Source organism: Tupaia chinensis, unplaced genomic scaffold (genome assembly GCF_000334495.1).
Source record: "Tupaia chinensis unplaced genomic scaffold, TupChi_1.0 Scaffold139733_1, whole genome shotgun sequence".
NCBI lineage: Eukaryota > Metazoa > Chordata > Mammalia > Scandentia > Tupaiidae > Tupaia > Tupaia belangeri.
The window spans coordinates 280121-292979 of NW_006199613.1; the positions used below are offsets into that span (position 1 = coordinate 280121).

General features: G+C 61.1%; 1 protein-coding gene across 1 annotated transcript in view; it reads right to left on the minus strand.

Annotated features, from left to right (window-relative positions):
* Window positions 1-12335, minus strand: part of LDLRAD3 (low density lipoprotein receptor class A domain containing 3) — a gene marked incomplete in the record, with an annotated part of 83457 nt that extends 71122 nt beyond the window's left edge. Inside the window, 2 exon segments of the mRNA XM_027765767.1 lie at window positions 8821-8967; window positions 12062-12335. Coding sequence (XP_027621568.1) covers window positions 8821-8967; window positions 12062-12335 — 421 coding nt within the window.
* Window positions 12336-12859: the final 524 nt, after the last annotated feature.

Below are 12859 nucleotides of genomic sequence, written 5' to 3' on the forward strand. Positions count from 1 at the left end.
GCGGCAGTGCACCCCACATGGGGTAGGGAGAACAGGTGGGGGGGTCAGTGCACCCCACACAGGGCAGGGAGACCAGGTAGGGGGTCAGTGCACCCCACATGGGGTAGGGAGAACAGGTGGGGGGGTCAGGGCTCCCCACATGGGGCTGGGAGACCAGGTGGGGGGGGCGGGGCTCCCCACACGGGGCTGGGAGACCAGGGCGCTGTTTCATGGGAACGCAGGGGAGGGGTCCACTGTTGTGTCCACCTCACGAGATGCACAGAGCAGGCCCGGGTGGCAGTAGGGCAGGGAGGGTGGGGCATGACCAGGCCTACTTCAGGGCCTTAGCATCGTTACGGCTACGAGGGGACCCCACCTGGACGGGCAGCAGCGGACTATGCTCCTCCTCACTCTGACTGCGTCCAAGGCCAGGGCCCACCGAGGGAGCTGGAGCACCCTGATTTGGAGCTTGCTCTGAGGGCAAGTGACAGAGGCTGTCAAGCCGCCTGCCCCATGTCACCCAACGGCTGAGCCTGCAGCTACAGGCTGCCCACGGGGCCCAGGCCCTGCCAGCAAGGGCCAGGTGCTCTGGCCTCGGGGGGCAGCACCAGGCCCCTTAGGCCCAGATTAAAGACGCAGAGTCGGGGCGGCTTGCTCGCTTGGGGCAAGTGTGCAGCTGTGACTGGCCCTGCCTGGGCTCAGTTCCCGTGGCCATGCTCAAAAGCCCGAGGCAGAGGGAGAAGCCGCCACACCGTCGTCTGCCTCCCCACAAAACCTCTCGCAGCGAAAGGCGAGGAGGACACAGAAGATACCTTTCCTAGGGGGCAGGAGCCACGCCTCGTGTGGAGCTGGCCTGAGCTCTGTAGCAGTGGGCGTGTGTGCTGCGTGCGCCCGCAGCAGGCCCCTCGCAGCCACGCTCCAACTCTCCCAACACATGCCAGGCTCCCCCAGAGGTCACGGCAAAGGCAGTAGCCACGTCGACATGCTTTCTATAGAGAGGCACGCAGGGACCAGCAGATGGTGTGGTTACGTCACCAGACTCCCACATAATAAACCGTGGACCCGGTGGCTTAAGACTCACACCAAGTGTGTGTGTGCCCGAGAAGGGATTGTGGCGTGGCCACCCCCTCGGCAGCGATTTCTGTGTGTCTTTGCAGCGAGTACACGCGCCCAACAGTGAAAATCTCTCACTTAAAAAAAAGAGGTATGTGGTCACCTTAGCCTTAGAGATTCTCTACCCCGTTCCCTCCCACCCCGAACCTTCACGAAACAAACCTCCAAGAGTCACCAGGCAGAGGCCCGCTCTGGTGCGTGCCAGTGCTGTAAGAATGCGTCACATCCTCTTTTAAAGACTCTCAGTTTCTTCTCTGCCCCTGAATTCTCTGTCGTTAGACAGCTGCACGCGAGCTGTGGTGGAGGAAAGCTCAAGTCTGCACAGAAATAAAAGCATGCACAGCTGTGCCCGACGTGGTCAGCCAGCTGGTCTGGATGTGCCAGCAGCACCGATGCCCTGTGCTTCGGCAGCACTTACATTTTACTAGCCATCGCTGAGCCCGTCACCGCGGATTACGGCGTGCACTTACAGCCTCAGCACGGAGCATGCCAGAATGGCAGGTCCGAGTGACAGGGCCATGCTCACTCGGGACAGGAGAACATGTACTAGCCCCGGCCCCACCCCGGCCGGCTCACAGGACCCTCTCCTGGCTGGCAGGGAGGGGACCTCTCCTGGCAGGCAGGGAGGAGGCAGGACACAGCTCCCCACAAGGCAGGAATCTGGTGTGTACAAAGGAGCAGACTTGGGCAACTTTGAGACTCCCCGCCACTGCCGTCTCGGCCGGGGCCAGGACTGTCCTCTAACTGGCCACTTCCAAGAATGGCTGCGGCGGGTCCCAAACAGCAGCTGAGTCATAGGATGGGCGGGGGCTGGGAGGGCTTGCTGGGAGGGGCCAGTCAAGTGCCCTGGATACCAGCCAGGAGGGTTAGACCGAGTGACAGGACCTGCGAAGAACCGGAGACTTGAGGACTACAGGGGCGAGTTCTCCCTCTCCAGGAGTGGCGCCTGCACACTGCCTGTTTTCTCCAGGCTCCAGGAAGCCTTCCCTCCACCAACTTGACTCAACTTTTTCCCCGTCCGGAGAGTCCGGGTCCTCTTCCAGCTCCCTGCGGGGAGACAGACTGCTGGAAACAAGCCCGGCTTCTCACCTCAGCTAGGCTAGGGAGCACGATGAATCTGCATGGCCGCCCCCCAGGCTACCTGAGGGCCCCTGGGGCCAGCTCCCCGTGAGTGGTTCAGAAAAGGGGAGTGGCCGGCTTTGTCCGACGTGCTGGGACCTGAGCAGCCTTGTTTCTGAAACAGACAGCCGCTCCTGAGCCCAGCCGGCTGTGGGATGCACAATCCACGGGCCGCCCCACCTGCCTGAGGAAGCCAGGGTCAGAAACTTTGGGCACCTGGAGACCCCTGGGGGGAGGGGCAGCGGGAAAGCGGGTGTCTCGGGTGCCCGCAGTGCCAGCTGCCAGCACTTCCGACCCACTCCACCGCCCACACCTTGCCCGATCCACAGACAGACGGAGAGAGCCGGGCTCTAGGAAGGGAGGGACTTGCCGCCAGCAGAGCTGGGATCCAGGTCAGGGTGTGGGCCTGGCGCTGCGAGGGCATGGCCCCTTTTACAGAACGCTCGCTGGGAGCCAGCCCTTCAGAGGGTTAGAGCTGCAGCTCATTAACCTCACAGACCTGACCGGGAAGTTACAAGGAAACGGCTCCGAAGGGCAGGACCATCCCAGGCGGCCATCGCGCTGACCAGGGCCCGGCCCCGTTCACATGCAGGTGGCCAGATCGAGGCGGCTGTGATGGGAGAACACACAGGGCCAACCTCACAGACACACTCATCTGCTCATTGTGATTGATCACCCTGCTAAGGGGACCAGCAGCTGGCTCAACAGCTATGGCACTGGACTCCCACGTGGTCGACAGCGGTTCGAGTCCCGGACCCGGTGGCATAAACTCACATGGGGCGCATGTGCATGTGTGCCCAAGATCCCAAGAGAAGACTGGAGGAGAAGGGATTGCAGCATGGCCATCCCCCATCCCCCCTGGGGAGTAATTTCTCACTTATCTGTCTGTCTCTCTGTCTTTCTGGCAAGTGCACGTGCCCTGTAGCAAAAACCTCTCTAAAACAAAAATTTAAAAAAGGAAAGAAATTGCCCTGTTAAGGACGACGCACACTCCACCGCCTGCCGGCCCACCCGATACTGATCCACAGCCCCGGGGCCAGAAGGGAGGACGAATCTCAGGGAGTCCCCGGCGGATGCAGGACCAGCAGCAGGGGCCCGCTGGGGCAGCGCCCGTGAGGCCTGGCCCTGTGACCGTGGACGGGAGCTGGCTGCTTTCCTCAGCACATTTACCCGATGTGACTGAGGGCACTGTGGGCTGGCCTGACCTCACCGGAGATACCATCTTTGCTCACAAGTCAGAAGAGCCCTCTGAGCTTAGGGGGTGCCCAGTGCAGTGGCCCGCATCCACGAGAGGAGCGGGAGACAGGCCCATGGGAGAACGCAGTGACGGGCAGACGCGGGCGACAGCTGGGCGACGTCACGGCTGCCGGGGCCACCAGGCAGGTCCTCCTTGAGCCCACAGAGAGCACGGCCCTGCAGACGCCTCGACTTCAGACCTCTGGCCTCAAACGCTGGAGGAAATGCCACCAGTGTGTGGTGTCAGACGCAGCTGCCTTGGGGACAAACGCACCCTGGGACTGGAGCCCTCAGCGTCCCTGCACCTACGTCACTACTGGCAGCTTCACAGTCTACCTAGGTCGCTGGGGAAGTGCGCCAGAAAGCGAATTCTTGTGGAGTCGTGTTCAGTCCGATGACCTGGAAGTGCCCACAGGCTGGTGCCTGCCAGGTGCCCACCCGGGGTCCGGGCACACGTGGCATGGGAAAGGGCTCAGAGGACTGAGTTCGAGTTCTAAGCCAAGCGCAGAGGCTGCAGGGCGGGTGCTGGGGAAGGCGGGGGACTACACCCCCACAGACAATGACAGAGATGTCCCAGCAAGGAGGCAAAGGCCCCTGCAGATGCCCTCAGTGCCCACCGGTGCAGGGCTTCGCCAGCTGAGAGCAGGCTGGGGTGGCCGCCCAGCAGGTGAGGCCAACTGGGCCACCAAGGCTGGGTAGGCCCTCCAGCACACGAGAGGTCTACACCCCAGAATGCATGCCATGAAACCCAATGTTTCTGGCTCCCACCTCCCCATGCTCCTCACGGCCCTTAGCTCCCTCCACTTGGCGCCAGCTTGGGCATCTGGCTGGGCCCCGGGGCTGAGCCAGAGGGAATCTCACGAGAGCTCCGGATTCTTGACTGAAGAGAGGACGTGGACCCAGCTGATGAAGGTGTCCCTGTGTGCCCAGCAAGGAGGGGACAGGAGGGAGGGAGTGGCCTGGGCCGGGAGTGTCCCCAGGGAGCCGGGGTCTGAGGGTCAGCTTAGTGAGCAGTGACCCCATCTGTCCCCACCAGGACAGCACCTACGGTGAGGCCCAGCCACTGTGGGGACAGCTGACCCTGCATGGGCCACGGAGGACACAGGTAACCGTTGCCCTGGGAAAAGGCACTGCCGGGCACTTCAGGAGTTCCTGGAAAACGGGGGCATAGGAGTTTATTCTAGTGCAAGACACATCGAGATCCACATGACGGTTCTCCTCACAGGATTTCCACGACGGCACCACCCAGGTCATCACCGTTCACAGACGACGCGGCCGCAAAGGAAGGTCCCTGACCACAGCAGTGTCGACGGCTCTGTTCTCTCCGCAGGACTTCCCGCCTGGCACTCGGGACGAAGCAGCCGGCTGAAGTGGGGCGAGCCCAGAGTGCTGGACGGTTACAGGCCTGACACTCGATGGGGCACCGTCATCACACGCGACGCCGGCTACCTCGGGCGGGTGGCAGGAAGATGCCCTTCTGTCTGGAACGCCTGGCCCCTGGGCTTTTCCGAGACTCGCGTCCTTCGGACAGCCTTGAACCCAGCACTGACCACGGCAGCCAGACCGAGGTCTAGGGAGGGGACACCTCACTCACGCAGGGCTGTCCATGGAGGGCGAGGGCCTTCTGCACGCTGGCAGCCAGGGGACAGTGACAGTCCACCGCTGCCAGGTGAGGCAGCTGGGCCCCTGGAGGAGGGCCAGGAACCGAGTGTGTTCACGTCCTAGGGCTGCGTTTTCAAATGCCCCCTTGGCCGCGGAGGGGCAGGAGGGCGGAGGCCTGAGTCGGGACCCGCGGGGCTGTGCCCCATTCCGCGGAGGGCCCTCGGTGTGATGCTGCGGTCCTGCCGCGATGGGACCCCAGCCCTGTGTCTCCTGCTACTCTCCCAGGACAGTGCCGCACCAGAGGGCCAGCCCCACCCACCGTGACCCCGCCATGGCACTGGGGCATAGCAGGACCATTCCCACGCAGGTCACGCACCCAGGGCACACGCGGTATGGGTCCCCCCACGGCAATATGTTTAAACTGCCTGAAAACAGTGGGAGGTCCGTGAGCTGCCACAATTAGTGGTTTAAGAAGGACAGTCGAGGGGCCAGCACGTGGCGAAGTAGTTACAGTGCTGGACTCCCCACATGGTTGACCAAGGTTCAAGTCCTAGACCAGGGGTCTTGAAAAAATCACACCAAGTGTGTGTACATGCTGCCCAAGATCCTAGGAGAGTGTAGAAGGGACTGTGGCGTGGCCATTCCCTAGGGACTGATTTCTCGCTTTCCCTCTGTCTTGTCTCTGTCTCTCTCCAGTGAGCGATGCCCCTTGAGGCAGAAACCTTAAGCAAGTGCAGCAGATGCGCGGGCACTACAGCTGCCCAGGGCTTCTTTGCCACCAGAGCACTCCGAGCGGGCACTGGGACAGACGTCATCACATCCCGGGGTCAGAGTCCTAAGTCAAGGTTCGCAGGTTGACTCACGCAGAGGGCTTGAGGGAGACTTCCCGGCACTGCTAGTGGTGGACGGGGTCCTCCTCCCGCCTTCCCCCGCCCAGTCTCTGCAGCCAAACCCCCTTCATGTGAGCTCCCATGGACCGACCGGGGCCCAGGCCGAGTCCAGCCTCAGCAGGTTCATCCGTGAAGGCACCATCTCCAGAGCACTGACAGTAACGGGGTGCACGACCCGACCCCCAGCAGTGGGGGCAGCCCAAACCCGACAGGACAGCTGAAGGGAAGGCGGAGTGGGGCGGTCGTCCCGTCCCAGAGAAGGGGCAGGGCAGCCCTGGGCGGGAGACATGGCCACCTCCCGGTTTCCAGGTACCTGGCTCTGGGCCCGGCCCGGCCCCGTGAAGCAGCTGAGCCTGGGAGGAGCCAGGCTGCTGGTCATGGCAGGCTCAGCCCCGCCTCTTCCCAAGGGCCCGCCATGGCACTGGGGCATAGCAGGACCATTCCCACGCAGGTCACGCACCCAGGGCACACGCGGTATGGGTCCCCCCACGGCAATATGTTTAAACTGCCTGAAAACAGTGGGAGGTCCGTGAGCTGCCACAATTAGTGGTTTAAGAAGGACAGTCGAGGGGCCAGCACGTGGCGAAGTAGTTACAGTGCTGGACTCCCCACATGGTTGACCAAGGTTCAAGTCCTAGACCAGGGGTCTTGAAAAAATCACACCAAGTGTGTGTACATGCTGCCCAAGATCCTAGGAGAGTGTAGAAGGGACTGTGGCGTGGCCATTCCCTAGGGACTGATTTCTCGCTTTCCCTCTGTCTTGTCTCTGTCTCTCTCCAGTGAGCGATGCCCCTTGAGGCAGAAACCTTAAGCAAGTGCAGCAGATGCGCGGGCACTACAGCTGCCCAGGGCTTCTTTGCCACCAGAGCACTCCGAGCGGGCACTGGGACAGACGTCATCACATCCCGGGGTCAGAGTCCTAAGTCAAGGTTCGCAGGTTGACTCACGCAGAGGGCTTGAGGGAGACTTCCCGGCACTGCTAGTGGTGGACGGGGTCCTCCTCCCGCCTTCCCCCGCCCAGTCTCTGCAGCCAAACCCCCTTCATGTGAGCTCCCATGGACCGACCGGGGCCCAGGCCGAGTCCAGCCTCAGCAGGTTCATCCGTGAAGGCACCATCTCCAGAGCACTGACAGTAACGGGGTGCACGACCCGACCCCCAGCAGTGGGGGCAGCCCAAACCCGACAGGACAGCTGAAGGGAAGGCGGAGTGGGGCGGTCGTCCCGTCCCAGAGAAGGGGCAGGGCAGCCCTGGGCGGGAGACATGGCCACCTCCCGGTTTCCAGGTACCTGGCTCTGGGCCCGGCCCGGCCCCGTGAAGCAGCTGAGCCTGGGAGGAGCCAGGCTGCTGGTCATGGCAGGCTCAGCCCCGCATCTTCCCAGAGTCCCCCCACCCCGCCTCTGCCCAGGGACCCCCAGCAGGTGGTGCCACGAGGAGGCGGCGAGGAGGATGGGCAGGAATGGCAGGGCTCAGCGGGCTCGGCCCCTGCACAGCCAGGTCCTCGCCGGCCCGCGACCTGGGCTCTGGGAAAGGTGGGCGGGACTCCTGGAGACAAGGAGGTCTCTCTACCCTTGCCTCAGCCCAGGCCAAGAACCCGCTGGTAACTCCCGCAAGGTCACACAGCCCGGCGGGAGCAGGGAGGGTCTACAGCCTGAAATTTGTTCTAGAAGGACTTCTTCCTCCCAGGGCCTAAGCTGTCTGGTGTGCTTCCGCTTTTACAAGAAGGGTGGCAGAGGAGAGGCAAGTGTATGCGTGTGTGCATGTATATGCGTGTGTACATGTGTATGCGTGTGTGCATGTGTATGCGTGTGTGCATGTGTGGCTTTTAATTCACATTTGAGGACATGAATGCCAGTCTCCACCACACTCGGGTGTCACGGGCAGGAAGGGTACAAGCCGTGTGGCTTCCGGACGCAGTCCAGGCACAACCGCGCAGCGCCAGCAGCTGCTGGTACCCCCGAGAGATTCCCCTGGACGATCAGCAGATGGCGTAATGGCTATGTCACTGAACTCCCGCGCAGTCGTGGTTCGAGTCCCGGACCCAGTGGCTTAAAACGCGCCGGGTGCATGTGTGTGCATGCCCAAGGTCCCAAAAGGAAGGCAAGATGGAGAAACAGCTGCAGCCCACCCACATGGGGGTTTGCTGTTTTCACCCTTTCCAGTGAGCACACCTTCTGGCCAGACTTTTTTAAAGTTCAAATTATTGTCCTGTGTCCAGGTATTCCCTTTGCTAGCTTCCAGGGACAGCGGGTTCAAGCCCAGGTCACACAGCGCTCCTGTCAGAGGCCACAGCCCACGAAAGAGCCAAGGCCCCTGTCCAGTCAGGTGACCCCAGGCCCCAGAGAGCTCATGGCCGGGTCCCGGGATGACACAGCAGCAAGGCCAAGCTCCCTGCAGGGCCGGGCCTGCAGAGGAGTGGACCTCGAGGGGCAGGACACACCGTTGTTTGCTCCTAGGCCCCTCAACTCACCCCAGGGGTCCCGGCTCCTGAGTTATCGCTGAGCTGAGCTCTCACAAGAGTCTCAGGAGAACAGGAAGGGGCTGGGAGGGTCCCAGAGACCACGGATGCCCGGCCACGCCACAGGCCCTATCTACTGGCAGACGGATGGGAGGCCAATTATGACCCATTCAGTACCAGCTCCTAGCCGGACCTCAACTGCTGTCACTGCGAACAGTCGAGGAAACGGCAAGACTGGACAGTGAGGGTTGGGCAGGCAGCCCCAGGCCCAGGGCTAGGGCTGCTGTCCCTCTGCGGAGCTCACAGATGTGAGAGCCGGTGGAGCCTGGCGGGGACCCTCACCCCTGCTCCCCCACCCCGAGCCCACCCTGACCAGGCCACGCGGGCGGCAGCAGGAGAGTGAGTGAAACCGGAGGGCCACTCACCGCACCCCTGCTCGTCGCTCTTGTCGAAGCAGTCGGGCAGCCCGTCGCACTGCCAGGCGCCCGGGATGCAGAGCCCGTCCCCGCACGTGAAGCTGCCGGGGATGTTGCACTCGGTGGTGACGTTGTTCCCGGGCAGCAGCTGGCTCTCTGTGGACAGAGGGGACGGGTCAGGCAGAGCCACTGCGGCCGGGCTATGCCCAGCACCAGGGCAGCTGTTGGCACAGGGCGATGTCAGCAAGAGGCCACATGCTGGGCCTGGGTCTCCCCATCTGTGACGTGGACCGCCCCACCAGGCAGGGGGTGGACGCTCGGATGGTGGCAGCAGCAGGCCTGCTGACCATCTCCACGTCTCCAGCAATGAGGCCGCAAGGCCCGACACTTGGCTCTGGTCAGCCGCGGGTGACACTTGGTCTGTCTGTCAGTTAGGTTTTGGCCACAGGGCACGTGCTCCCAGAGAGAGACGGAGAGCGTGAAAGTGAGAAACCACCCCCAGGGGCAAGGCCCCGCCACAATCTCTTCCCACCTCCCCCTGGGTTTGGGGCGCGCGTACACACACGTGCGCCCAGCACAACTTTCAAGCCGCCAGGTCTGGGACTTGAACTGTGGTCAGCTGTGTGGGAGTCCAGCACCTCAACCACCACGCCACCTGCAGACCCCAACAGCAGCTACAAGTCCCAGAGCAGCCTGAGCCGCCTGGCCTCAGGAACCTGCAGCTTGAGCAGTGGGGCCTCCCAGGCAAGCCTGTCACCTCCAGCTCAGGCCCTGAACCTCCTGCGGGGCCGGCAGGATGTGGGAGTTCTGCTCGCCCAAGGGCGGGGGAGCGAGACCCACAGAGCTGCCAGACAGGGACCGCAGGGGGAGGGACCGGCTGAGACGAGCTCAGGCCTCCAGCACGGAGAGCACTAGGGTTACCGCAGTGCCTGGTGAGAGGTCCCAGAGATTGAGAACGGGTCCCAAAGATCAGATCTGACTCCACTGAACAGAGTCACAGAGCTCGGGGCCCCACCCGAAACCCCAACCTCAGGCGAGGGGCCGAGCTTCCCACCAATGGCCCTGGGCCGACTCTCGGGGAGTCAGGCTTTTCTGGATCTGATCGGTCTGAGCATGTGTGATCAATGGCTGGGAGCTGAGCCTCTGGAAGAAAACTAGTCTCCGGAGAAGGAGAAAGACCAGTCCCCCGGAGCACAGCCACGGCCCTCCTGAGCCGGCCAAGGACGTTCGTGGACGCTCAGGACCAGGGACGTGGCTTGTCTCCAGGGCAGGAGGGGCCGGCAACTGCAGCCGCCACCACGCCACAAAACGAGTATATTGAATTACATCATAAACGCTACGGGTGCCGTTTGGATCACCGTGAGAAAGAGAATGAAGGAAGGTCGGGAGGCTCAGTCAGGAACGTTCAGACGGCAGAGACCACTGGTCTGAAGGCCGAGCTGCCATGACAGCACCACGCTGAGGGAGGACAAGTGGAAGACTACCGAGATGCATGGGAGGGGACACCAAGCGGGCACCACAGGGGCAGCGCCTGCCTGCCTGGTGGACAGAGGATGGCCCGAGCTGAAGGACTTTCCAGTACGATTAAACAAAACAGGAAAGAGAAAGCGGGAAAGTGGGAAGTGCCTCTACCCAAAGTTCGAGCCCAGGGAGAAACGGAAGTACTAAAAGTTACTCGAACAGGAAAGAGAAAGCGGGAAAGTGGGAAGTGCCTCTACCCAAAGTTCGAGCCCAGGGAGAAACGGAAGTACTAAAAGTTACTCGAACAGGAAAGAGAAAGCGGGAAAGTGGGAAGTGCCTCTACCCAAAGTTCGAGCCCAGGGAGAAACGGAAGTACTAAAAGTTACTCGAACAGGAAAGAGAAAGCGGGAAAGTGGGAAGTGCCTCTACCCAAAGTTCGAGCCCAGGGAGAAACGGAAGTACTAAAAGTTACTCGAACAGGAAAGAGAAAGCGGGAAAGTGGGAAGTGCCTCTACCCAAAGTTCGAGCCCAGGGAGAAACGGAAGTACTAAAAGTTACTCGAACAGGAAAGAGAAAGCGGGAAAGTGGGAAGTGCCTCTACCCAAAGTTCGAGCCCAGGGAGAAACGGAAGTACTAAAAGTTACTCGAACAGGAAAGAGAAAGCGGGAAAGTGGGAAGTGCCTCTACCCAAAGTTCGAGCCCAGGGAGAAACGGAAGTACTAAAAGTTACTCGAACAGGAAAGAGAAAGCGGGAAAGTGGGAAGTGCCTCTACCCAAAGTTCGAGCCCAGGGAGAAACGGAAGTACTAAAAGTTACTCGAACAGGAAAGAGAAAGCGGGAAAGTGGGAAGTGCCTCTACCCAAAGTTCGAGCCCAGGGAGAAACGGAAGTACTAAAAGTTACTCGAACAGGAAAGAGAAAGCGGGAAAGTGGGAAGTGCCTCTACCCAAAGTTCGAGCCCAGGGAGAAACGGAAGTACTAAAAGTTACTCGAACAGGAAAGAGAAAGCGGGAAAGTGGGAAGTGCCTCTACCCAAAGTTCGAGCCCAGGGAGAAACGGAAGTACTAAAAGTTACTCGAACAGGAAAGAGAAAGCGGGAAAGTGGGAAGTGCCTCTACCCAAAGTTCGAGCCCAGGGAGAAACGGAAGTACTAAAAGTTACTCGAACAGGAAAGAGAAAGCGGGAAAGTGGGAAGTGCCTCTACCCAAAGTTCGAGCCCAGGGAGAAACGGAAGTACTAAAAGTTACTCGAACAGGAAAGAGAAAGCGGGAAAGTGGGAAGTGCCTCTACCCAAAGTTCGAGCCCAGGGAGAAACGGAAGTACTAAAAGTTACTCGAACAGGAAAGAGAAAGGAGGCGGCATGGAAGAGGCTGGTTACAAAGTGCGCTTTGTTGGAGACGCCTTACTAGAAAACCACCCGGAGAGGAACGAGGCACCAGGCCAGTGGGCTCACGTATCAAGAAGGCCCACGCGACACACCCCGAACTGAAAGCCACCTCCGCCTGCCAGTACTCGGGGCAAAGGAGAACCCTGGGTGCTGTCACCACAGCTAGTCACTGAAGTGAACGTGAGCGAGTCGGGCCTTGTGACACAAGGAGGGAGGTTATTTGGGCGAAATATGCCCAAGTAACGAACACCTGAAAATGACGTCTTACTGGTTTGAGAGCAGGTGCCATCAAATTACAAAGTAACTCCTTGTCATTTCTGAAAGATGCACCACCTGGAAAACCATCAGGACCGCTGTTTCTGAATACAGCTGGTCCACGTGTCTGCAGCCATCACAAGGTTACCGATAAAGCTGTACAGAAGCATTAAGGTGGCCTGGTTTAAAAGAAAAAGGAGGAACAAGGGAAACCAGGCTTCTTCCTGCAGGCTGCAAGGGCCCTTGGGATAGCCAGGGGGCAAGCCACGAGGGGACAGGGTTCGAGGCTGGAGGCGGGGCGGCCCTGACACTTGCGCCTCTGCAGCTCTGTGCCCCACCACCACGCCCGCCTCAGTGCTGTCGCCTGCCTGGCGGCCTTCAGCTGCTCGGTCTCCCGGGCCTCCACACCCCTCGGCAAACATGTCCCCTGCCTTCCCTCGCTAGCGTGCTCTGGCTTCTCCACACACAAATGGGCACTCACTCCGCTGTCTGGCCTGATGCCGCTGGACGGGACCGAACAGCTCAGAGCTGGGGCAGCGGGTGGCCACCACCGAGGCAAGTACGACCGGACAGGCAGCCCACTGGCCCTGGTGCCTGCGCGGGCCCGGCCACAGCTCACTGAGCAGACACCGCGCTGTGCTCCCTCCTGAGAACTCGGGTAACAGCTCCCCCAAACTGCCCACAACGGGACCCCTGACTCTGCCCGTCCCCTCTCCGTGCCCCTCCTGCCATGGACAGCCAGTCACTGAGGCTCCACTGCTGTCGCTTCCCAAGTGGCCATGGCCCTCACGGGGACCTGCCCGCCCCAACTCGGCCAGCCTGGCGTCCTGCCCTCCCTAGGGTCTTCCTAAACGGCAGTGACCATGGCTTTCCTACTCTCGAAAGCCCTGCAGAGGCCGCGGTGATTTAAGACCAAGTCAAAAGCCAAAGGACCCGAGTGGAGCTC